The sequence below is a fragment of the Mauremys mutica genome, chromosome 2, assembly GCF_020497125.1.
Source record: "Mauremys mutica isolate MM-2020 ecotype Southern chromosome 2, ASM2049712v1, whole genome shotgun sequence".
Taxonomy (NCBI): Eukaryota; Metazoa; Chordata; order Testudines; family Geoemydidae; genus Mauremys; species Mauremys mutica.
The window spans coordinates 38,819,307-38,843,609 of NC_059073.1; the positions used below are offsets into that span (position 1 = coordinate 38,819,307).

The following is a 24,303-nucleotide window of genomic DNA, read 5'->3' on the forward strand; positions in this document are numbered from 1 at the left end:
GTGGGAAGGGCTCCAGCCTGGCAGAGCTCCATTTAGGGAAGGCAGATGGGGGGGCACACCCCCACCCCGAGTTATGTGTCAGCCCTGGCTGCCTGCCGTGGCTCCCGCTGTCAGCCCTGGGCACTGGCCAGGGCTCCATTTAAGGAGGGTGGGGGGGCATCTGCCCCCCTCAGTTACATGTCTGTCCTGGGCACCTTCTGGGGCAGTGGGAGCCCTGGCCACCCAGGGGGTGACACGAAACCGGCGGGGGGGGGGGCAGGTGCAGCCCCTGCCCTCCCTAAATGGCATCCCCTTTGACCAGGGGCACACAAAGCACAGTTGCCACAGTTGGGCTAAACTACAGGCAAGACTGAGCTGCAGTTGTGCCTTCTGGCCACTTGAGCACGCTGTGGCCCCTGTGGAGCAGGCAGTCGGGTGCCTTCACTCCTGCTCCACAGTCACATGCGGTGGTGGCCAAAGGAGGGTGGAAGTGGCAGCAGCAAGGTGAGTGTTGGTGCAGGCTCCTCCACCTTACCCCGCAGCCCCAGCTCTCCCAAGCGCAAGCACACAGCCAGTCACTCTTCTACCCACACTACCCCCTCCTGCCCTAACTGTCCGTGCCCCCCCCCCCAGAGTTGCACAGTCCAGTTAAAAGCCTTTGGCAGTCTGGATTTGGCCTGCAGTCCACCTATTGACTACTCCTGCCCTACAGCCTGCTAACTCTTAATTGTCCAGTTCATTTTAAGTGGTCTCCTACAGAATGTGTGAACCCCTTGTGTTTAACAATCTGTCCCACCTTGTATTTTAGCTCAGACACACAGGTTACCTTTTCCAGACCTGAAGAAGAGCTATGTGTAGCTTGAAGGCTTATCCCTTCCACCAACAGAAGTTGGCCTAATAAAATATATTACCTCACCTGCTTGGACTCTCTCATATCCTGGAACCAACATGGCTACAACAATACTGCAAATAATTTTAATCACTATGGTTCACATTATACTTTCATGTGGATTTGAAAAGATATTATGAAAAAAGATTACTTGTTTGACAGTTATAAAAAAGGATTGTAACTAGTGATCTGAATAACTGGAACAAAGGACTTCGGAGTTCTATTAACATTGCTAACCGTAACTCTACTCTGGAATCTTAGCCCAGTGGCAACCTCTCTAATTCAATTTCCCCACCTGTGAAATGAGGATAGTACTATACCCCTACAAGTGTTTTCTAAGACTAAGATTTTCAAAGTTAGGATCCTAATTTCATAGTTAGGCACCTAAATAAGTGGCCTGGTTTTAAGAACTGCTGACAACCTAGCAGCTCCCATTTACTTAAAAATCTTGGCCATGATATATCACATCATGGGATCTGAATGTCTGAGAATTGTTATGATTAATGTAATTAAGTAACATTATTGATTTTCTATATAATATATTCCAAAACTCAAAAACAGGCCAGCGTTCCTCTGTCAAAGCGTTCTGAGTTTATAGCTTCACTACATAAAGACATTGAATTACTGGTAACCACTTTTACCTAGCAACTACTAGCATAAAATTAAATACAACTTTAGTAATAGCTTAATGCACTGTTTTCAGGCAGACGGGCCTACTAGATGAAAAAATAACTTATTATTTTTGTTATACCAAATTGATTACTAGGTAAAACATGGTTTAACTTAGACTGCAGACACATCCACTAGTTACTGCTAATTCTGAGGGTCTATTTGCCATTATATTGACAATATATACCAAGTAACATACCTAAACTAGGACAGCTACTTGATTAAATACATCTGTTTTTGTGTTACTGTAAAAAAACAAAAACAAAACAAAAAAAACACACCCTCCAAGATTCAGGTAATATTTGTACTAAGTTATGTCTCCAACTAATAGTCAAATATATATAGCAGGAAAGTTGAAATAATATATGACCCATATGAAAATCTGTAGATAAATCGGATGAATATGAGGAGTTCTCACAGTGGAGCAGAATTTATGGTATAAGCAAATGTGGACAGAAAGGAAAAATTGTTACCTAGCTATTTCTTTCCAATTAATGGATATGTCTCCCAATCCTTATTATACCTTTTGGCAGCTAGAAACAATTCTAAAGCTGTCAGTCAGTGATTAGGATAGGGAGAAGTCAATTTTTGACTCTGCAATGGAAACTTAAACATTCACAAGCTGCTTTTCAAACCAAGATGCTTTAACATTCAACAGTAAAGATCACCTGAGGGAGAATGGGATTGGTGGACATGCTATTTAAGAGAAAATAAATTGACAAATAAATACATTTTTTTTCTCAGGTAAAGGTAATAATTGGAGATATACCAATCTCCTAGAACTGGAAGGGACCTTGAAAGGTCATTGAGTCCAGCCTCCTGCCTTCATTAGCAATTTTCTGCCCCAGATCCCTAAGTGGCCCCCTCAAGGATTGAACTCACAACCCTGGGTTTAACACAAAACTATATGTCCAACAATCTTCATAGTACATAAGTAATAAAATTTAGAGGTGTGTTTGGGATGGGGAAGATAAAGTAAGAATAACAGAGAAGCCCCTCATTAAAAATAAAAAATGTTAAGCTGGCACTACGCCATGGAACAGTCTGGCTGTGCGCTTTATCTGCAGATTCCATTACAGAAAATAATGCTTTATGAAAGTATGTGCACTTGACCAGCTGTCTTTGCAATTGTCTTCTGTTGGAACCCTAAGACTTGAGCACTTTCTGCTGAGGAGGCAGGCACAACTCTGGTAAAATGTGCAGCAAGCAAAAAACCCCAGAATATCCAATAGCTTGGTGGAATGCTAGAAACCCCAGAATATCCAATAGCTTGGTGAATCCCTGCTCCAGATCAGTGTCTCCCACCTCCTAGGTGAGTATCCTAACCACCAGGCTATTGGATTTTCCGGGGTTTCTCTTAATTTTGTCAAAAACTTCGAAAGATCTTGATTTTGTCCCAATACAAGGGACAGAGAAAAATCATTTCTCATCCAGCTCCAGCTGGGCTCCTGGCTCCGAGGGCAGAGCCAGAAATGAGGTTCAGGGTGCGGGAGGGGGTTCCAGGCTGGGGCAGGGGGTTGGAATCGGGAGGGGGTGAGGGCTCCAGCTGGGGGTATGGCCAGGGAAGAGGGGTTTGGAGTGCAGGAGGGGCCGGGCTCAGACTGAGGGGTTGGGGTGCGGGCTCCGGGAGGGAGTTAGGGTGCGGGAGGGGGGTTCCGACCTGGGGCAGGGGGTTGGAGTGCAGGAGAGGATAGAAACATAGAATCATAGGACTGGAAGGGACCTTGAGAGGTCATCTAGTCCAATCCCCTGCACTTATGGCAGGATGTGGGATGTGGGCTCTGGAAGGGCGGTGCTTACCTTAGGCGGCTCCTGGAAGCAGCCGCCATGTCTGGCTCCTAAGTGGAGTGGCCAGGGGGCTCTGCATGCTACCTGCGCTTGCAGGTACCGCCCCCATAGCTCCCATAGGCTGTGGTTCCCAGCCAATGGGAGCTGCGGAGCTGGCACTCAGGGCAGGGGCAGAGTGCAGAGTCCCCGTGGCCACCCCTGCGCCTAGGAGCTGGACATGCCAGCCACTTCCAGGAGCCACACAGAGCCAAGGCAGGCAGGGAGCCTGCCTTAGCCCCTCTGTGCCGCCAACCAGCCTTTTAGCGGCCCGGTCAGCAGTGCTGACCAGAGCTGTCAAGGTCCCTTTTCGACTGGGTGTTCCAGTTTAAAACCAGACACCTCGCAACCCTAAAGTGCCACCATTTTAATTACACTCTATTCCAAGGGCTCCCTGCAACCCTCTGACTCCTTCCCTCCTGCCACAGACTCTGTCATCTCCCCATTCCAGAGACTGTGTGTATCTCCATAACCCCCCTCCCATACCAAGATCCCCCATTCTCCACCCTGTCAGGGGCTCTAAGTGCCCTCCCATTTCACCCCCTGCAACATGCCAGAAGCTGTTTGCATGTTCCTATCAGGGCCTGTAATGTGAGCAGTCTGACCCATGGTCAGAGCCTCAAGGAGAGTCAGAGTCGTGGTCAGGAATCATGCCAAGGGTCAAACGGAAGTCAGTAACTGGAGTTAGGGAAAGGAAACAGGAACAATCAGGCAAGGTAACAGGAACCAGGCAAGGAGAAAGGAACTTGGTGTCAGGGATCTGGTCAGCAGTAGGCCTAGCAACTACTTGCTCAGACAAGGAGCATAGCAGGAACAGGAATCTTTACGCTAAGAGGTGTCCAATCAGCAGTCTGCTGCTAGTCAGTCAATCCCATTGAATCAACAGTTGCAGCCCATTTGCAGGTTATCAGCTACAGTTTGCTTACCTGCCCTTGCAGCATGGTGGTGCAGAGGATATGGTTCCTGGCTTGGTACACCCACAGGCCTGGGCTTGAGACCTATGGCATATGACAGTCCCCCATTTGCTCCTATGCTACATGCCAGGGTGTCACTATAGCCCCCTCCCATGCCATTCCTCCCACCTCATAGGAGGGGTTCCGTGTGGGCCCCCCTTTCTGGGTCCATTATTTCTTCCCTGCCATGCCAGGGGTTCTGTATGAGTCCTCATTCCCTCCTTGTATTCTTATTTCAACCAGTTCTTTGAACTATTGAGAATTACTAAGGCTAAAATTTAGTCATGGGTATTTTTAGTAAAAGTCATTGACAGGTCACAGGCAATAAACAAAAATGCATGGCCCATGACCTGTCCATGACTTTTACTATAAATACCCCTAAGTCTTAGCTGCTTGTAGGGGGGTGGGGGGGGAGGGGAAAGCCTTAGGGTACCACTGCTTCGGGACAGCTGCTCCAGGGCCACCCCCAGGACTGCTGCTGCAACTGCAGAAGTCATGGAGGTCCCAGAAAGTCACAGAATATGGGTTTATGGAAAACAGATCCTATTAAACTAACCCGGTATCTTTTTTTCATGCGATTACAAGTTTGGTTGATAAAGGTAACACTGTTGATGTAATATCTCTAACATAAATTTTTTCCTATCCACCCACCCACAGCTAAAGCTCTTGTCCAGCCATCATCTCATATCTTGATTACTACAGTATTTTCTCTGGTCCTGACAAATGCAATCTGGCCTCGCTGAGATCCATTCAGAATACTGTTGCAAAGATCATTTTCCTACGCATAGCTTTGACCATGTCTTGAATCCTCTCTTTGCATCAGTCCACTGGCTCCCTCTTCTCTAGCGTATCAAACTATTTTTGTTAATCTTCAAAGCCCTTCACAGCCTATTCCCACCCTACCTTCATCTCTCATTCAGTACAGAAAGGTTGACTCTTGTCTTCGATCAGTCCATCATGTCAGCCTCCTTTGCCCACTTGATAAATTTTCAAACAAGCACCTCCCATGATGTCTCTCATGCCTGGAGAAGCTAGCATGCTAAAAACAGAGTGTAGCTGTGGCAGTATCAGCAGTGGTACAGGCTAGCCATCCTGAGAACATGCCTAGGGTCTCATATGGGCATGTACTCGAGTTGACTGGCTCATCCTGCAGCTCATGCAGCTGTGGCTACATTCTATTTTTAATGCATTCGCTCAATGAGAGCTAGCATGAGTATGTTTACTTGTGTTGCCCTGGATTTGAGGGGTATTTGTACCCCAGGATTTGATCAAGCTAACTGCAACCATATTATATGTATTCAGCCACCATGAATTAATAAATAGAACACCACATAGTTAAGGGTTAAATTGAAAGCAGGTTTAGAAGCAAGGTCAAAACTAACTGGCAGTTTCTGCTAATCAGAATGGGAGGAGGGGAAAGAAAAGTCAACAGACTGAAAACCTTGGTGGATGAAAATCTTGGATTTGCGCACCTTTGATGTAGAAGTTTATGATGTTAGGAATGTTTGTTGATAAGTAGTTTATTGAAAGTTAGGAAAAGTGCTGATTGAGTAGAGGTCACTATGACCTATGAATTTTGTAGAAGTTAGTTATACAAGACTAGCTAATGCAGCATACCTTGGAGCAGTCCTCTGAAGCCATCTTAAGAGATGTTTTTCCTGATGCCAGCAGGTGAGCAACTGGCCCCTGTGAACCTGCTATTAATTACTCAATACTGTTCCAGATTTTAGGTAAATATTTGGGATGTTCTAAACCTATTTTTTATGTCTGTGTGTGTTTAAATCTAATAAACTGCAGTATTAGATAGAGCACACTTACTTGCATTAATCTTTTATCAGACAGAATTGCTGTGTTCCCATTGATTTATTCCTGACACCGCCTGGAGCGAAACAGTTAAGTTACTACTGCTGTGGGTTCTGAAAAACTCTGGGTAGCAGTTGAGCTGGGAATCACACCCTCAGCTCAAAGTGTAGACATATCCGTTGTTTCCTTGTATTTTCCTGTTGGTCTGGCTGTATCCCTCTGTTGTCTCTGGTCTTATACTTAGATTGTAAGTTTTTTGGGGCAGGGACTGTCTTTTTGTTCGCTGTCTGTATAGCGCCTAGCACAATGGTCTATAAGGCATTTGAGTTAGTACAGCACAACTTTTTGATTAAAAATTAGAATGATACAAATTATCATGGCACATTAAATGGATTAAAAACTGTCTGACAGGTCTCAAAATGTAAAATATATGCTCTAGTTCAAACAAGTTAATTCAGGGAAGGGCTATGGCTTGTGTTAAATAGAAGGTCAGACAGCATTATTATAGCAGTCCCTTTTGGTCCTGTAACCTATGACTAAGGTTGCCAACTTTCTAAATTGCACAAAACGGAACACTCCTTTCCCGCCCCTTCCCCAAAGTCCCGCCCCTTTTCACTCCATCCCCCCTCCCTCACTCACTTTCACCGGGCTGTGGCAGGGGGTTGGGGTGCAGGAGGGGGGTGAGGACTCCTGCTGGAGGTGCAGACTCTGGGGTGGGGCCAGGGATGAAGGGTTTGGGGTGTGGGTATGGGCTCTGGGTGTGGGCTCCAGGTGGGGCAAGAAATGAGGGGTTCCGGGCTGTGGGTTGGAGTGGAGGGGGGGTGAGGACTCTGGCCAGGGGTACAGGCTCTAGGGTAGGGCTGGGAATGAGGGATTGGGTGCAGGAGGGGGCTCAGGGCTAGGTCAGGGTGTTGGGGGTGGGTGGGTTCTGGGACAGTTTGCATACGGGAGGGGACTCTGGCTAGGACAGGGGATTGGGGTGCGGGACGGGGTTCAGGGTCCCGGCTGTGCTTTCTGCGGCTCCCAGGAAGTGGCTGCTAGGTTCCTGCAGCCCCATGGTGCATAGGCAGCCAGGGAGACTCCGCATGCTGTCGTCCGGGTCCCTTTTCGACCAGGCATTCCAGTCGAAAACCAGATGGCTGGCAACCCTACCTATGACTCTATCATTACTGTAACTATGAGTGTTAACAGTTCCATTCAAATCCCCATCTTTCATTAGTCAGAATTCCAACCAGAAGGGAGCAAAGCACCTGGGAAAAGATTTTTAAAGCCACAAAGGGCAGTTAGATGCTTAACTCCTAATGAAGGCCAATAGGAGTTGGCCACTTAACTGACTTGTGCCTCTGAAAACACATACACATGCACGAAGGCAGGTTGTTTTGCTTTATATTTCTCTAGACTTTGGCCTGTTGCAGTTATTTTACACATAGTAGTAAGAGTAAGAGCTTTAAAATAATTTAATTGTTGTAAAGATGCCCTCCCTATTATACTTCTTCCAAGTATAAATTTTTTTATAAACTGTCACAAAGTTTAGAAACAGTATAAATATGAAATCATCATTTTAATCTTAATAAAAGTAGCTGCTGTGAAACAAACTGAAGTACCGTGATTTAAAATCCCAGCTTTCCCAAATGGCTTACAAAAACAAAACAAAAACCCACCATACTGTATTTTGAGGTCTGAACCTAAATTATAGATGTCACTATCTGTAATTTACAATTCAAAACAATCATAACAGAATGCTTCTATTCTAAGCACTACAGATCTGAAATCTTTGTGCAAAACTTTCAGTTATATATATAGTTCTCTCCATGTAGATTATACAGAGCATAAATGTGAGACAAAAATAAAAACACACTGTAGACCTTCAAATAACTTTATTATATACCCTAGATACACAGATTTTAAGGCTCAAAGGGAACACTATGATCATCTAATCTGACCTCCTGCATAACACAGCCCATAGGACTTCCCTGAATTAATTCCTGCTTCAAGTCCAAAGGCTATGGTTGAACTAGAGCACATCTTTTAGAAAAACATCCAATCGCCATTCAGAAATTTCCAGTGACCCATCACAACCTTATAAATTGTTCCAATGGGAGGGCAAACCTCAACTAGCTGATGATAGCACTTGAACCCTGAGTTAGTTTTATGTCCTCCTTCATATATTTGTATTTATATCCATTCTATAATAAATGGATATAGCTGGTAGAGCTCTATGCTTTTTGCAAATACAAAACAACATAAAACAATGTATAAAATAAAACAAAATCACTGCGGCACGCCAGGTCAGAGTGCCACTTACTTAGGTGGGCATTGCTGGGGGCGGGGGGAGTGTTTCAGGGGGGCTGGGCGGCGCTGGGGGCGGGGTCAGCCCTCAGCTGTTTTCTTTGGAGTAATATGGCCCAGGAATTCTGAGGCAGCAGGCAGAGGAACTGAGGAACAGCTGCACCCCATGATATACTCTACTCCACCTGTCACGGTCTTTGGGGTACCCGGGACTGAGAGTCACATTACCTCCTTACTCTAGCAAGAAGTAGCCTTGTGCATGGTGGCTGTCAGCTCCCTAACACCATCAGCCTGTTAGCCCAGAGGAGAGTGCTTGAGGGGCTATGCCAGCCCTATCTTTGCTTAGGTGCCTAACAATAGATGCACCCCAGCCCTGAGTTCATTTGAAGCATTTCCCTGTGATATCCAGCCTGTGACCCTGGTCACTCACATAAATTCCAGATCCTTTGCCTCCAAAGGAGCAGCATACCCCATTTTACTAGTTTTACCTTAAATCACCACTCCTACATGACACACTGCGCTTGTAATAAAATTAATGAAGGTTTATTTAAGAAAGAATAGAGATTCAACTAGAAACAAGACACTGATGGAAACAAATGATTATAATACAAAACAAAATAATAAAATACAAACTAGGACCTACACTTATTAATAGTTTCCTTTCCTATCTAATAAAGTAGGTTTTCCTCCAAAGTTCAGTCTGTTATAGAGCTTGCTGGGTTCACAGGAACCAAGATCCAAACTATTATGAAAATACCCCTGCCCCATAAGATATTTCCTCAGTGAATGGATGCAGAATGCCTCTCCCCACCTTGTTTACTAAAACAGTCTTTTGTCTTTATTCATAGGTAGGGCAAGAATCCAATTAGAGAGCTGGCAATCAATGTTCCTTTTTTGCCTGGAAGTGGTTTCAATTATTTACAGTTGTGTCTGATGGTTTTCTATTGATAGTCATGGGATGGAGCAAAGCTAGAAAACTGAGGGGAAGCTAACCAAGGAGTGATGCCAACTCGCTCCTGCTTGAATGGGCAATCACCAAGACATATTATCCCCAGGTAACTAACTTTTACTCCAAGTCCATAAAGCATACCTTTAATATAGTTACATTATTTCTTAAATATTACTCATTCATACATCTTGTAATGATTATTAGTCTTGATAAGTTATGAGCTTTCAATAGATACTGTACGCATTACCCCTTACAGCTAAATACCTACAAGAGGTGTGTGGCATAGTGAGTTTGTCAGGTCTGAGACAAAAGTTGTTTGCAAAGAACATGGGACCCATTACCAAAGGGCCTACTTGTCACATACACACCCTAACAAAACTAAACACGTATACCTTCACTGCTGCCCAGATGAGGAAAAGGTATGAACAGGTGTGGGGGTGCAAGGGGGAGAAGTCAGGCATTGGTGGGAAGAAGTACTGAACCCCATATATAAACTAGAAGATCCTCTGGTTTAGGAGGCTGAATCCCATCACCGATCAAGTACAGAGATAAACGCTGAAACCTGTCCTCAACCCACCCAACAAAATGAAGACCAGAAATCACAAGAGTTGAAATTCAAGGAATTTCTGACCCTCTCTAGAAAAAAAATGAGAGAACATGGACTTTAGGTTAATTAAGAGTCTGTCATGTCACAAAGTAAAATTGGCTAGGTTAGCTACAAGTCTACAGAAACTCTGATCAATCTAGAAAGACTACTCACAAAGCATATCACAGCCATAATGCAATTTGCATAAAGATTATTTGATTCATTTTGGTTCATACAAAGAGAATAACCTAACTGGTCTTAATAAAAGTATAGGAATTTAACAGCCTATTTTCTGGAGATATATAGTGAATTTTACCCAAACTACGAAGTAACTTTAAAAGAATTCAATTAGAGAGCTGGCAATCAAGTTACGCTGAAGACAATTCCCATTGCTGATCAGAGAGATGAGGGACTATCTCAATTTTTCTAAAACTCATGAAATAATTAAAGTTGGCACAGAAGTTTTCAATGTTAGGTTTCAGAGTTAACAATTTAGATCATCAAAATAAATGGCTACTTTAGCAGAATGATAATTAAAATTTTCTCATGCTCTGTCCTCTTAAATGAAAGAATATTGTCTAACCTAAAAAGTACATTTTTCTAATTCAGAAGCACTGAATAAATAAGGGTAACTAGAAAGGTTTTACCAATCAAGTTTCAAAAAATGAAGCACTAACAGGGACCAACCTATTTGGAAGATGTAATAACACCCCAGCATGATGGCCTACTTAATAATAAGGAAACTTGATGTCCGCTAATTAGCTAAATATTGACAGATCTTACAGGGTATGTCTACACAATATAATGAAGCAAGCTTCCCAGCATGGGTCAACAGATTCAGGCTCGCGGGACTCACACTAGCACTCTAAAAATAGCTGAATCGATAGTGCTTTGAAGTTGTGGCTTAAGCTAGAGTTTGGGCTCTGAAGCCCCCCCACACACACACACACCCCTTCAACCTTCAGAGCCTGAGATCCAGCCCAAGCTGCAACTTCAAAGTGCTATCTATACAACTATTTTTAGAGTGCTAGTGCAAACCCAGCAAACCCACATCTGTCAAACTGGGAGACTCGCTCCAAAATGCTGTGTAGACATATCCATAGAGACCTGACTATAGACTGTTCACCTATGGAGTAGAGTTCTACTTACTTCAGATACTGTACCTCAAGCATTAAGACTGACACCTACTTTTGAAATGGCAATAGAAGGATCTCAAAGCAGCAAACATCTTGCCCTAAGTGAAGTGTTTATGATTTGACAAGGAATGACAGAAAATAAATCTGGAGGTTTGAGAAAGCAAAACCAATAACAACAGGTTTCAGAGTAGCAGCTGTGTTAGCCTGTATCCGCAAAGAGAACAGGAGTACTTGTGGCACCTTAGAGAGACTAACATTTATTTGAGCATAAGCTTTCGTGGGCTACAGCCCACCTCATCGGATGCATGCAGTGGAAAATACAGCAGGAAGACAGACAGACAGACACACACAATAAGGAGAGTGATCAGTTAAGGTGAGCTATTATCAGCAGGAGAGAAAAAGAACTGTTTGTACTTGTAATGAAAATACAAATAACTGAAACTAATCAACACAGTTTTCCTTAACAAATGGATGATCTAATGGGCCAAATTCATCCCTGCATTTAGGTAATTGGTTTTTCTTCTGAGATAATTTGGTTTATTGTGTCTTCCAAGCAAGTAGAATCATAGGACTCGAAGGGACCTTGAAAGGTTATCTAGTCTAGTCCCCTGCACTCATGGCAGGATTAAGTATTATCTAGACCAAAGTTTCTCAAACTGTGGTCCGTGGACCACTAGTGGTCTGCGAGCTCCAGTTAGGTGGTCCGCGGATAGTTTCCCCTAAGGTGCGTGCCTGGGCAGCCACACGAGAGAATGAAGGGCAGGCGTGGCTCCACTAATTAGGTGCCTGGACCCTGGAGAAGACGCACACATAAGGTGAGCTGGTGGCCTTGGGAGAGTAGGGGGTAAGGGTGCAAGAACAGGGGGCTGGGGGCAATTTGGGATGTGGAGGACTGCAGCGGCTGGGAGAAAGGTGACTTTCCCGAGGTCCAGGGCTGCGGCTTCTCGGGGGAGATCCCCTCCTTCCCAGCCCCAGCTTGGGGACTGCCGTGGCGGGGGAAAAGAGGGCACATCATTTTATTAGAAAGGTAAGACTAGTGATATTAAAATGAGTTGTGTGCTTTTATTTGTAGAACAAAAAAAATGTATTAAGGTGTTTTTTTTTTATATCCAAAGCACTTTATAATAGTTAGCTAATGGTACAAACAACATTTGGAAAGATTATTAAGTGGTCCGCCGAGACCCTCAGCACTTTTCAAGTGGTCCACGGGGAAAAAAAAGTTTGAGAACCACTGATCTAGACCATCCCTGACAGGTGTTTGTCTAATCTGCTCATAAAAATCTCTGATGATGGAGATTCAACAACCTCAATAGGCAATTTATTCCAGTGCTTAACCATCCTGTTAAGAAGTTTTTCTTAACGTCCAACCTAAACTGCTCTTGCTGTAATTTAAGCCCACTGCTTCTTATGCTATCCTCAGAGGTTAAGGATAACAATTTTTCTCCCTCCTCTGTGTATCAACCTTTTATGTACTTGAAAACTATCATCATGTCCCCGCTCAGTCATCTCTTCTCCAACTTGTGAGTAACTTCACTAACATTCAACCAGTGAAGTGAAATAGTTTTTCTTTAAACAAATTTAGTAGAATTAAAAAACATGAAAGTGAATAATTAATAAATCGAACTCCTCTGGTTAGTCTCTTGAACTATGCTGGCACTGTACTTGTGTTTTTGGAGTAATCTTTCTCTAGTGGTTTGTAAAGTCTGCCTAGCTCCTCTCACCCTCTCCCCCAAACCCCAGCCACTCCTGTTGAAGAATGTTTGTTTGAAATGTTGATCTTTAATATGGGGTGGGGTGGGGGAGAAAGAGGAGGTCTGTGTATTAGGAACATATGCAAGTCTTATCTAGATTTGGATTCCTTTAGAATCTGATGTGTCTTGGTGGTCTTATTCAGCTTTTTTTTAAATGGAAGTCAAAAGTATAAATTCAGATTAGTTTACACTAATTCTGATTTAAAAATGTAAACCATTTTGTATATGAGGGTGGTGACAGAGATTGTAAAATCAAGACTTCTAGCTCCAAAGTTCACATTAGGTATAGCACTGAAATATTTTAAGAGTTGTAGGAAAGGAAAGTACAGCAACATTATAAAACTCTACACTAAAGAGAAAAATTAACTCTCTTTCATGCTGGTGCTTGTATAGATATTTGCTCATCTCCTGAACTTTCAGAATGATTCTAAGGAGATACAGCCAACAACTTTTCCCTGGAGAAAGCAAACTACTTTGCGATACTAATAGCAAGCAGTCCAGTCTTGAAGCTAGCCTTATTAGACGCATGTAGGATAATTTGGACAGTATTTCTCAGTTTTATATTTATAATTCAATTTTTTCTCACCTTCTGGTGGAGCTTCACCTTATTACATTAATGTCTTAAATTACAAGTACACTAAAGAATTTGTATAAGCATCTTACATCGGTGGTGTGCCACTATTATTTGTGAGCACTATGCTATATTGTTCTTTAAGACAATCTGCAAAATCTTTCTATTTTAGTCCATGATCTCCTTTGTCTTCTTCCAGATAATTTGCACTTAAAGTTTTAAAGAATTAACTATCCACATTTCAGTGTGTCAATATTCTGAGACAGTCATCTTACAGATTTCCCAACACTCCCCATTTGTAGCCACTGCATTTCCTTTCTCCTACCAACCCCCTCCATGTGCTGAAGATATACGGTAATTTAAAAACAGATGTCAATGTTTACCAGTTGCATAGGTTTGTTGTTTAAATGTTGAACTAATCATGAAAGATTTATTTCTTCCAACTCCACTGTTTTCTTCATTTTACAATCTATTATGTCAATAGAGAAATTAAATTGATTCAGTTTACAGAAGGGGAAAAATACAGAAGTGTTTTTTGGTACAGAAGTGTTGTCCTTATTTTCTACCAGTGCTTCAATAATTTAAGTGAGATTATTTTTGGTACATTTTAGAAGAATTAAAGTCACTGTCACTTTATTTTTTCCTGCTGCAGCTAGATTCATTTAGTACTCCACTGTAAGCATAGATAACAGACACATGAACACCTGCATCAGAATTCAGAAATGGAAAATACCAGATTAGATCATTTTTTCCATTCCTGAGCAGGGCAGGATTGTTCTCTATACAAAACAGTAGGAAATATCCTATAGTCTAATTTTAAAATACTTTGGAAATGGCCTTACATCATTTCCTTCTATAAAACTATTAAAATCTAATGAATCTTACAGCCAGGAAGTTTTCCTGATATTGAGCTTAAGAACTATATTGGAATTGATAAAAGGTACAGAAAAGGGCAACAAAAATGATTAAGGGTATGGACCACTTCCATATTAGGAGATGAATAAGACTGGGACTTTTCAGCTTAGAAGAGAGATGACTAAGGGGGGATATGATAGAGGTCTATAAAATCATGACTGGTGTGGAGAAAGTAAATAAGGAAGTGTTAGTTACTCCTCATAACACAAGAACCAGGGGTCACCCAATGAAATTAATAAGCAGCAGGTTTAAAACCAACAAAAAGAAGGACTTCTTCACACAACACAGTCAACTTGTGGAACTCTTTGCCAGAGAAGACTATAACAGGGTTCAAAAAAGAACTTGATGAATTCATGGAGGATAGGTCTATCAATGGCTACTAGCCAGGATGGGCAGTGATGGCGTTCCTAGCCTCTGTTTGCCAGAAGCTAGGAATGGGCAACAGAGGATGGATCACAATGATCACCTGTTCTGTTCATTCCCTCTCATGCACCTGGCATTGGCCACTGTCGAAAGATAGGCTACTGGGCTGGATGGACTTGTCTGACCCAGTATGGCCGTTCTTATGTTGCTGTTTTAGCATAAGCAGTTAACACATTTCAGTGGACCATTCAAGGAGAAGGGGAAAAGCTGGGGGTGGGGGTGGAGAAGTAAGTGTGTTGTACAGATTGCTATAGTAAGCAATAAATCCAGAACATCTATTGTTGATGATTTTCAGTATCTAGCAGTTATTAATTTAAGCTTGTCTTTTGTTAAAACACCAGATCACCCTTGGGTGAACATTTTTCACAAAGCCACCACTCTATATCTGACCTCTGGTCTCCTCCTCAAAGAAAACCTGCACAACACTTTTGAAAGATGAGCCTAGGAGCTTAAATTTATAACTGTGCTCTATACTAAAAATCATGGACTGACACACTGGATTTATTGCTTATTACAACAATCTACAACCCACTTAACCCTCCTTCCCAGCTCCCCCCTCCTCCCTTTAAATCCTTTCAAATCATAGGAGGGAAGCAGGCCACTCCACCCTGAATGGTCCTTTGAAATGTGTTTATTTGTTCTAAACCATCTGTTCTATCTTTTATTTAGCTGTGGCACTAAGTACATTTCCCACACCTGAAGAACAGCTCTGTGTAAGATGGAAAGCTTGTCTCTCCCACCAACAGAAGTTAGTCCAACAAAAGATATTACCTCACCGACCTTGTCTCTCTAAAAGTAATGTTCCCAATGTCAGACTATCAGCACATAGACATTGACAAACTGAAGAGAGTTCAAAGAAGAAAAACAAAAGTGATGGATTAGCAGGAAGGATCAATTTACATATATCTCAATTTACCAAAAAGTAAAGACTAGAAATAAAATTTATAGATATCTTAAGGATGCACATACTATGAAGGCAGAAAAATTGTGCAGGCTATTGCCAGTAATCAGGTGACCTGGGAAAACTAAAGATTTAGGGCTTGTCTACACAGGGAAATTGACCATCATAGCTGTAGTAGAGTAGTTTATTCCATCTTTATAATAGTTTATTCTGGCTGAATAATATAGTCTGCTATAGCTATGATGGACACTTTCCCTGTTGTTGACAAGTCATCAGAACGGCCATACTAAGTCAGACCAAAAGAGCCATCTAGCCCAGTATCCTGTCTTCCAACAGTAGCCAATGCTAGATACATCAGTGGGAATGAACAGAACAAGTAATCAAGTGATCCAACCTGTCACCCATTCCCAGCTTCTCACAAACAGGAACTAGGGACATCATTGCTGCCCATCCTGGCTAATAGCGATTGATGAACCTATCCTCCAAGCATTTATCTAGTTCTTTTTCAAACCCTGTTAGTGTCTTGGCCTTTACAACATCCTGTGGCAAAGAGTTCCACAGGCTGATTGTGCATTGTGTGAAGTCCTTTCTTTTGTTTGTTTTAAACCTGCTGCCCATTAATTTCATTTGGTGACCTCTGGTTCTTGTGTTATGAGGAGTAACTAACAATTCCTTATTTCCTTTCTCCACACCAGTCATGATTTTATAGACCTCTAGCATATCCCCCCTTAGTCATCTCTTTTCCAAGCTGAAAAGTCCCAGTCTTATTAATCTTTCCTCATATAGAAGCTGTTCCACACCCTAATCATTTTTGTTGCCCTTTTCTAATTCCAATATATTTTTTTTGAGAGGGGGTGACCAGATCTGCACGCAGTATTCAAGGTGTGGGTGTACCATGAATTTAGAGAGGCAATATGATGATTTCTGTCTTAATATTATAAGACTCTGCGTCTGTCACGGAGGTCACAGAAGTCATGGATTCTGTGACTTTCCACAACCTCTGACTTCTGCAGGGGCCAATGTGGCTGACCCCAGGACTACCCTAGCAGATGGCTCCAGGGCCAGCTGCTCGATGGCCCCCAGGACAGCCACACCAGCTACTGCTCCAGCCGGGGCAGCCGCTGGTACTGCTGGCCCCCGACACCAGTTCCTGGCCAGCCTGGGGAGCTGCTGGCCCCCAGCACCACTCCTCCTCCTCCACACACAACCCACAGCAATGCCCCTTTGCCCCTCCCAACAACCTCCCAGCAGCAGCCCCCCCCGCCTCCCAGTGCCCCCCAACAATCCCTCAGCACCCCCCCCCCAAAGATTTAATCACAGGTATTTTTAGTAAAAGTCATAGACAGACCCTGGGATGTGAATGTGTGTTTATTACCCATGACCTGTCCATGACTTTTACTAAAAATACCCGTGACTAAATCCTAGCCTTACTTATTATGTACCCCTTTCTTAATGATTCCCAACACTGTTAGCTTCTTTGACTGCCACTGCACATTGAGGGGATGTTTTCAGAGAACTATCCACATTGACTCCAAGATCTTTCTTGAGTGGTAACAGCTAATTCAGACCCCATAATTTTATATGCCCATTACTTTGCATTCATCAACATTGAATTTCATCTGCCACTTTGTTGCCCGCTCACCCGGTTTTGTGATTTTTTTTTTTTTAAACTCTTTGTGGTCTGCAGTGGATGTAACTATCATGAGTAGTTTTGTGTCATCTGCAGATCTTGCTACCTCACTGTTTACCCCTTTTTCCAGATCATTTATGAGTACATTGAACAGTACTGGTCCCAGCAGAGACCCTTGTGGGCCACAACTATTTATCACTCTGCATTCTGAAAACTGACCATTTACTACTTTATTTCCTATGTCTTAACCAGTTACTGATCCAGGAGAGGACCTTCCCTTCCCTCTTATTCCATGACAGCTTACTTTGCTTAAGAGCCTTTGGTGGGGGACCTTTCTGAAAAATCTAAGTACACTATATCCACTGGATCATCCATGTGGACATTCTTGTTGACCCCCCTCAAATAATTCTATTAGATGCGTGAGGCATGATTTCCCTTCACAAAAGCCACATTGACTCTTCCCCAAAAATGACATTTATCTATGTCTCTGACAATTTTGTTCTTTATTATAGTTTCAACTAGTTTGTTCAGTACCGACATTAGCCTTACTAGCCTATAATTGCTGAGATCGCCTCTGGAGCCTTTTTTGTTCCATGCTGTATTCAGAGTCACACCTAAATACAATTCCCAGACGTGAAAAGGAGCTCTGTGTAAGCTAGAAAGCTTGTCTCTCTCACCAACAGAAGTCAGTCCATTACCTCACCTGCTTTGCTTCTCTAATATCCTGAGAACAACATAGCTATACCACCACAGCATCAGGGCTTTGGAGCAGAGCCTGGAGTTGGCGTGCGGAGCAGTGGAGCTGCAGGTTTTTGCCTGGAGCTGGAGCGGAGCCAGAGCACAGCTCTAAAGCTCTGCACAGCATAGAATATTATTTTTGTAAGATGGTGACATTGTTTTCTCTACTGAGTCTGAGCTGAAACAACTTCATTTGTTTCAACAGACCTAAACTAAGAAATATAAGACCAAAATAGCCTGAGAGAAGTCCAACAATCCGAAAGTCCGGAAGGAAAAATGAAAAATAAAATCAATGTTTTTTGAAAAATAATTACAATTGATATTTCTGGGCTTCCTATTCTTAGACTGTAAGGCTATTATGCGCTAGCCTGACCTCCTGAATAACACAGGCCAGAGGACTTCCCTGAATTAATTTGTGTTTGAACTAGAGCCTCTCTTTCAGAAAAGCACCCAATCTTGATTTTAAAATTACCAGTGACTGAGAATCCACAACAGTCCTAGGTAAGCTGTTCCACTGATTATTCTCACTGTTAAAAATTTACCTTATTTCTAGTCTGAATTTGTCTAGCTTCAACTTTCAGCCTTCAACCACTGGATCTTGTTACACCTTTGTCTGCTAGATAGAAAACCCATTATCAAATTTCTGATCCTCACAAAGGCATTTATAACTTGTGATCAAGTCACCCCTTAACATTCCCTTTGTTAATATAAACAAATAGTGAAAAATTCAAGCAGCAAAGAATCCTGTGGCACCTTATAGACTAACAGACATTTTGCAGCATGAGCTTTCGTGGGTGAATACCCACTTTGTTGGATGCCTTATGCTGCAAAACATCTGTTAGTCTATAAGGTGCCACAAGATTCTTTGCTGCTTTTACAGATCCAGACTAACACGGCTACCCCTCTGATACTTGAAAAATTCAAGGAACTCTATCTGGCATGTTTTCCAATCCTGTAACCATTCTTGAGGCCCTCCTCTAAACCCTGTACAATTTTTCCAACATCCCTCTTGAATAGTGGACACCAGATGTAATCACAGTATTCCAATAGCAGTTGCACAAGCACCAGACAGAGATAATATAACCGCCCTGATCTTATCCTGTTTACACATCCAAGAATCCCATTAGCATTTTTTCCACAGAGTTGCATTGGGAGCTCACGTTCAGCTGATTATCCACCATGACCGCTACATTCTTTTCAGAGACACTGCTTCTCAGGATAGAGTACCCTATCCTCTAAGTGCGGCCTTCATTCTTTTTTCCTAGATTGTTCCTATTGCTGGTGGCCACCTGAAAAGTGGTATCACTTGTGATGCTAGCCACAGAATACTGTGCATTTGTTCTTGGATTATGAGCTTTACAGTAGCCCCTCAGAGTTACGAATACCAGTGTTATGAACTGATCAGTCAATCACACACCTCATTTGGAACCAAAGTACACAATCAGGCAGCAGCAGTTACACAAAAAACCCCACCACAAATACAGTGCAGTACTGTGTTAAACTACTAAAAAAAATAAAGGGAAAGCAGCATTTTCTTCTGCATAGTGAAGTTTCAAAACTTTATTAAGTCAATGTTCAGTTGTAAACTTTTAAAAGAACAGTTTAGTCTGTTTTCTTAGTGATTTAAGAAAGGGGGGGGATTTTTTGGGCCCAATTCTGTATCAATTTATTAATAGGCTTTGCTATGTCACCCGTCACAGCATACAAACTCCTCACATATATTAATGAATTTAGCCATACAACTCTGTTGCAAAGTAGGGAAGTGGTATGCCCATTCAGATAGTGAACTAAGGCAGAGCACCCTCACATCATCTCTTTTGGGAGAAAGGTCTGAAGAAAGAAAGAATACCACCGTGGAATACACCCCACATCACCCTGTCAAAGGAGTGGATAAGACAAAGGGGAAAGGTAGAGCCACCTGTACAGAGGCCCTGTGCCTCAGCACTAGCTTTGCCCCCCTAGCACACCTCCCTGGCTCCAGTGAAGCTATACAGGAAACTTCCTCTCCCACTGTAGATGGCCATGGAAAAGTCAAGCTGGGCTATATAGATAAGGTAATAGAGCCTGTGGCTCTATCATGTGTACCACAGATTTTTCATAAAGCCAGAGAGAGAATTATATGCACCCTTGGACCACCTCACTTCTCCCCACTGGCCTGCCAAGTCCCCATTCATTATTCTGAAGCGGGACCTGTGTGGAGGCCTCCACAAGCCAAAAGCAATGAAAGAAAACAAAATGGTGCCAACAAGGGAGACCAGACCCCCCTTCTGCACGCAAAGCTGGGAACAGCTGTATATAGCGTGTTCCCTCCATGCACAAACTTATCCAAGGTCACACAAGTCTGTGGCAAAGTCAGGATTAGACCCTGAATCAGACCCTAAACCCTTAATTTAGGTCCAGTGCCTTAAACATTCCTGCTTTCTGGGTCTTGAAAAATCCAAATAGCTATGCATAAGGATCGTTTTCATGGCAAGTAGTGGTGGGGACAAAGACAAGTTCCTGCAGAATTTAAGCTTTAATTTAAAAATAATTGGTTTCTACCTCTTATGGTTGCAAAGATAACCATTCAAGTATTAACTTATGCACTACTCCAAGGTCTCTGCTACTATACAGAACTGTCTCCAAGCAGCAGCAGAATCAACCTTAAACTCTGGTCAGTTTCAGTGTTGCCATGCAGAACTACTGGAAACTGTTGAGGGACTGGGACTCTGCTGCTCTATCCTTCTTCCAGCAGCCATTATTGCGTCTTCATCTGGAGAAAAGCTCCAGAGACTAGCACCAGTAAGGAACTGACGTGATTGTCAGTTCCACTGCTGCCCAAAGGGTTCAACATAGCTGACCAGAAGCTGGAGGACGGTCATGGTCTCAAATTTACTGGAAAAACAAAAGAGCTTCTTCTTCCCACCTTATTGCTTCAGTTACTCAATCCCTCAATCAACCTGCTGGTAGCATGCATTATTGGGTCCTCAGCCCCTGATAAAAGCACTTCATTTTTTCCTTGTGCCCTTCTGCCACCTCCATCTTTTGCATTAGCCTCTGGCAAGTACATCTGGTAAGCATTTCAAGCCCTGTATTAGGAGGGTTTTTCCCTCCCGTTAAGCCATTATTAAAACAGGTTTGAAACTTGTTCTACAAGTCTTTCAGCAAGAACTTTCCTGCTACTATCACAACTGAATTTTTTTCTGCAGATGGCAAGCTCCCAGAAAAACTAAGTGTGTTATAAGTTTTCAGAAACAATTTATTTGGGTGTACGAAGTGCTTCTTTTCATCAACTCTCAAAACAGATGCAAGTTTTTTGTTTTTGTTTTTTTAAAAAGTTCAGTCAGGAAACATCAGGAAACAAACAATGGGAAGTAGGATGAGACTATGTGCTCGGTTTCCTTGATGCAGAGCACACAACAAAGCTTCTTGGGAGGGGTGGGAAAGGCTACTTTTATAGCCTTTGGATTCTGGACTGATCAAGGTTCTACTTGCCACTGGACATAATTTAGGCATTTCAGGGAGTTGCTCTAAGTTCTGACAACCCTGGCTGTGCAACCCAGAGAGACCCAGAATAACCACAGTAGTATGCGCTATTGTCTCCTATTGGCATACCCAATCCTTCCTCAGGCACCCTCCTTGCACACCTTCCACACAGAGGCTTGTAAGGGTCTGCATAAGACAGCCTACAGCTGTCATACACCCTATCTGCACATCCAGGAGGCTGCAACAGGGTGGAGAAACACTTCCTAGGTGTTCAAGTGGGCAGTTAGTTGTTTTACATTCCCTACCTTCCCTTCTAAGTATTACAGGATGGCAGAAAGATTTATCTGTTTACAAATCATTCCTTTCCAATTGCTCCCAGTTACATTACTCAAATGCAACAAATATTACAAAACAGGGAGGGGTAACTCACCTCAATTTGGACAGCAGCAGTATCCTGGTCATAGTGTCCCATCATATTTGGAAAAAATGTCATATTGTATGTCATTCCTGTACACCTGGAAACAGTAATTGGTTCACAGGTGAACAGACTGTGCCCTTGTATCAGGGTTAAAATTAAACTGTAAATCACAAAAAACACTAATATTCCCATTTTTGTCAAGATTTCTGATTTTAACACATAGTTTTGGTCAGCGGTTACAGAGATTATTTTTTCATAAGGAAATCAATCTTCATCTTTTCTTCTTCCAGAAGAACATGGAGGAAGAGCACTGAAAAACTGATCAAACTCCTTGCTTCTCATGGGACTTTCCCATTCTGTACAATCTTGATTCCTTGAAAAATCTTTTTCTCCTTATTTGTGAACTGTAAAAACAAAAAAGACATAGCACCGCAGCTGTAATTATCTGTACAAAGGCCAGTAAATGACATTAAATAGTAGACTTTCCAGCAAAGAAAACAGGTTTCTAGAAATCTGTAAAATGAAAAGACAACTTTTCCTAGGCCTCCCTCTCCTCTCACTTGATACTGGTGTAAATGAAGAGTAATGCCACTGAATCACAGAAATGTAAGGCTGGAAGCAGGGGAGTTGTATGGGCCCCGTGGTGCCTAGGATCCAGCAATATTCAGGGCCTGGGGGCCCAGCTCCACCAATGTTTGGGGCTTGGTCTCTCCCCTGCCTGCTGCCCCCAAAGTCCCTCCCAGGGCCTGTACCCCAGACCTCCTCCTCCCAGCCAAACTCCCTCCCAGAGGCTTAGGCAGGTGGGGGGCAGGTTCTGTGCACCACCAAAATTTCTACAAACCTGCCACCTCTGGCTGGAAGGGGGACCTCAAGAAGTCATCAAGTCCAGCCCCTATGCTTTGGCAGGACTAAAGCAAACTGCTAGCTCATCCCTGACAAAAAGTGTCTGTCTCCCTTTCTTTGTCAACACTGAGTTTTTTAAATCTTTCACAATGGGTCCGGTTTGCTGAATCTGAGGTCGACAGCCATGGCCGTTAGCTGAGTGGGGAGGTCAGGCGGCAGATCAAGCTTCAATCACACCCGGTACCTGTCCAATGGCTCTAGGCCGGCAAGGGGCTTCCCAGGCAAGGGCGGACTTTCCCCACCTCCAGCAGCCGGGCAGCCGTTCAGCCGACAGGCGTCCCGGCGCGGGCTCCCCACTCACGCCGCTCCGCCCGTGCCTGGCCCGCCGGGACTAGCCGCGCGTAACTCCCCTCCCCCGCTGGGCTCGCTTCGGCCCAGCTCAGCCGCCGCCTTGCCCCGGAGCTACAGCTGCGGCCTCCGCCCGGCGCCGGGGCTTGGTTCCCGGCCCCTCCCTGGGAAGCGGCCCCTGGGGCGGGACCGAGGAACTAGCTCGGTGTCTCCGCTCCCGGCTGCCCCGGCCGGCACGGACACAGCCCCGCCCCCAGCCCCAGCGGTTCGGGGACCCCAGGCCCCTCAGGCGGCCTCCCCCGGGCCCCACCCCGTCACCACCGCTCGCGAGGCGTGACGCAGCGTTGCGGGGGCGGGGCCACCCTCCCTGCCGCGGTACGGGCGGAAGCCCCCTGCTCCCCCCGCCCCGGGAAACAACCGGCGGGCCGGGGCGGGGCGGCTCAGCCCTTAAGGGCGCAGAAGCCCGTTGTTCACCTCAGCCACGCGGGGCGGGAGAAAGGCGGCGGCGGCGGCGGCTCCTCCTCCCCCCTCCAATGGCCGCTGCGATTCCTGTGAAGCACCAACAGGACGTGGCGTCTCAACACCTGGCCGCAGACTCGCGCGATATTTGAAAGCCGGCGGGCAGGAGAGTGAGGGGGCGGTGGCCGCACCTCCGCGTGGCACCCGCAGCCAGCCGCGAGGCGGCCCGCCGCCCGCCCGCCCGCCTGTCGCGAGCCGCTGCCCGTCAGCGCCAGGCCGGCCCAGCCCCATGGCGGGGCAGTACTGGGCCTGGCTGCCTGGGAACCAGCGATGCACAGGGACGGTTTAAATCGGATTTTAAATCTATACTAGTTGAACCAGTGCAAGTGCCCATGTGAACACTGCAACTGGGTGTGAGGATGGCTTACTGCCCTGTAGTTCAGTTAAACCTGCCCCTAGGCTACCCAGAAATGAGCCAGGCTTTCACTGAACTAAGAATGTCAACAATCTGCTTTAACAATCAATGTCAACAATCTGGTTTAATTGCCCACTAAATTATACCAGTGCAACTTTCTCATGGCGATAAACCCGAATACTGGAAATCAGGACTCCCGGGTTCCATTTCCTCGCGTGCCACTGATCTGTTGCATGGCTTTGAGCAAATCACGTAACCACTTGTTGCATTTGTAAAATGGGGATAAAAATACCTTACAAATGTCTTGTGAAGCTTGCTTCGTTTGCATACCGAAAGTGCATTGAGACAT

The 24,303-nt window shown here is 44.1% G+C and overlaps 1 protein-coding gene across 4 annotated transcripts in view; it reads right to left on the reverse strand.

Annotated features, from left to right (window-relative positions):
* FZD6 (frizzled class receptor 6) overlaps nucleotides 1-23,655 on the reverse strand; it is a 36,596-nt gene extending 12,941 nt beyond the window's left edge. For 2 of the 4 annotated variants that reach the window (XM_045006222.1, XM_045006218.1), the window contains exons 1-2: nucleotides 22,731-23,347; nucleotides 21,902-22,293 (exon numbers count right to left, since the gene is read on the reverse strand). In XM_045006222.1, coding sequence (XP_044862157.1) covers nucleotides 21,902-22,081 — 180 coding nt within the window. In that variant the 5' untranslated portion in view covers nucleotides 22,082-22,293; nucleotides 22,731-23,347. Of the gene's footprint in view, nucleotides 1-21,901; nucleotides 22,294-22,730; nucleotides 23,348-23,554 lie in introns of those variants that run through there. The other 2 variants (XM_045006221.1, XM_045006220.1) reach the window with 2 other exon arrangements.
* Nucleotides 23,656-24,303: the final 648 nt, after the last annotated feature.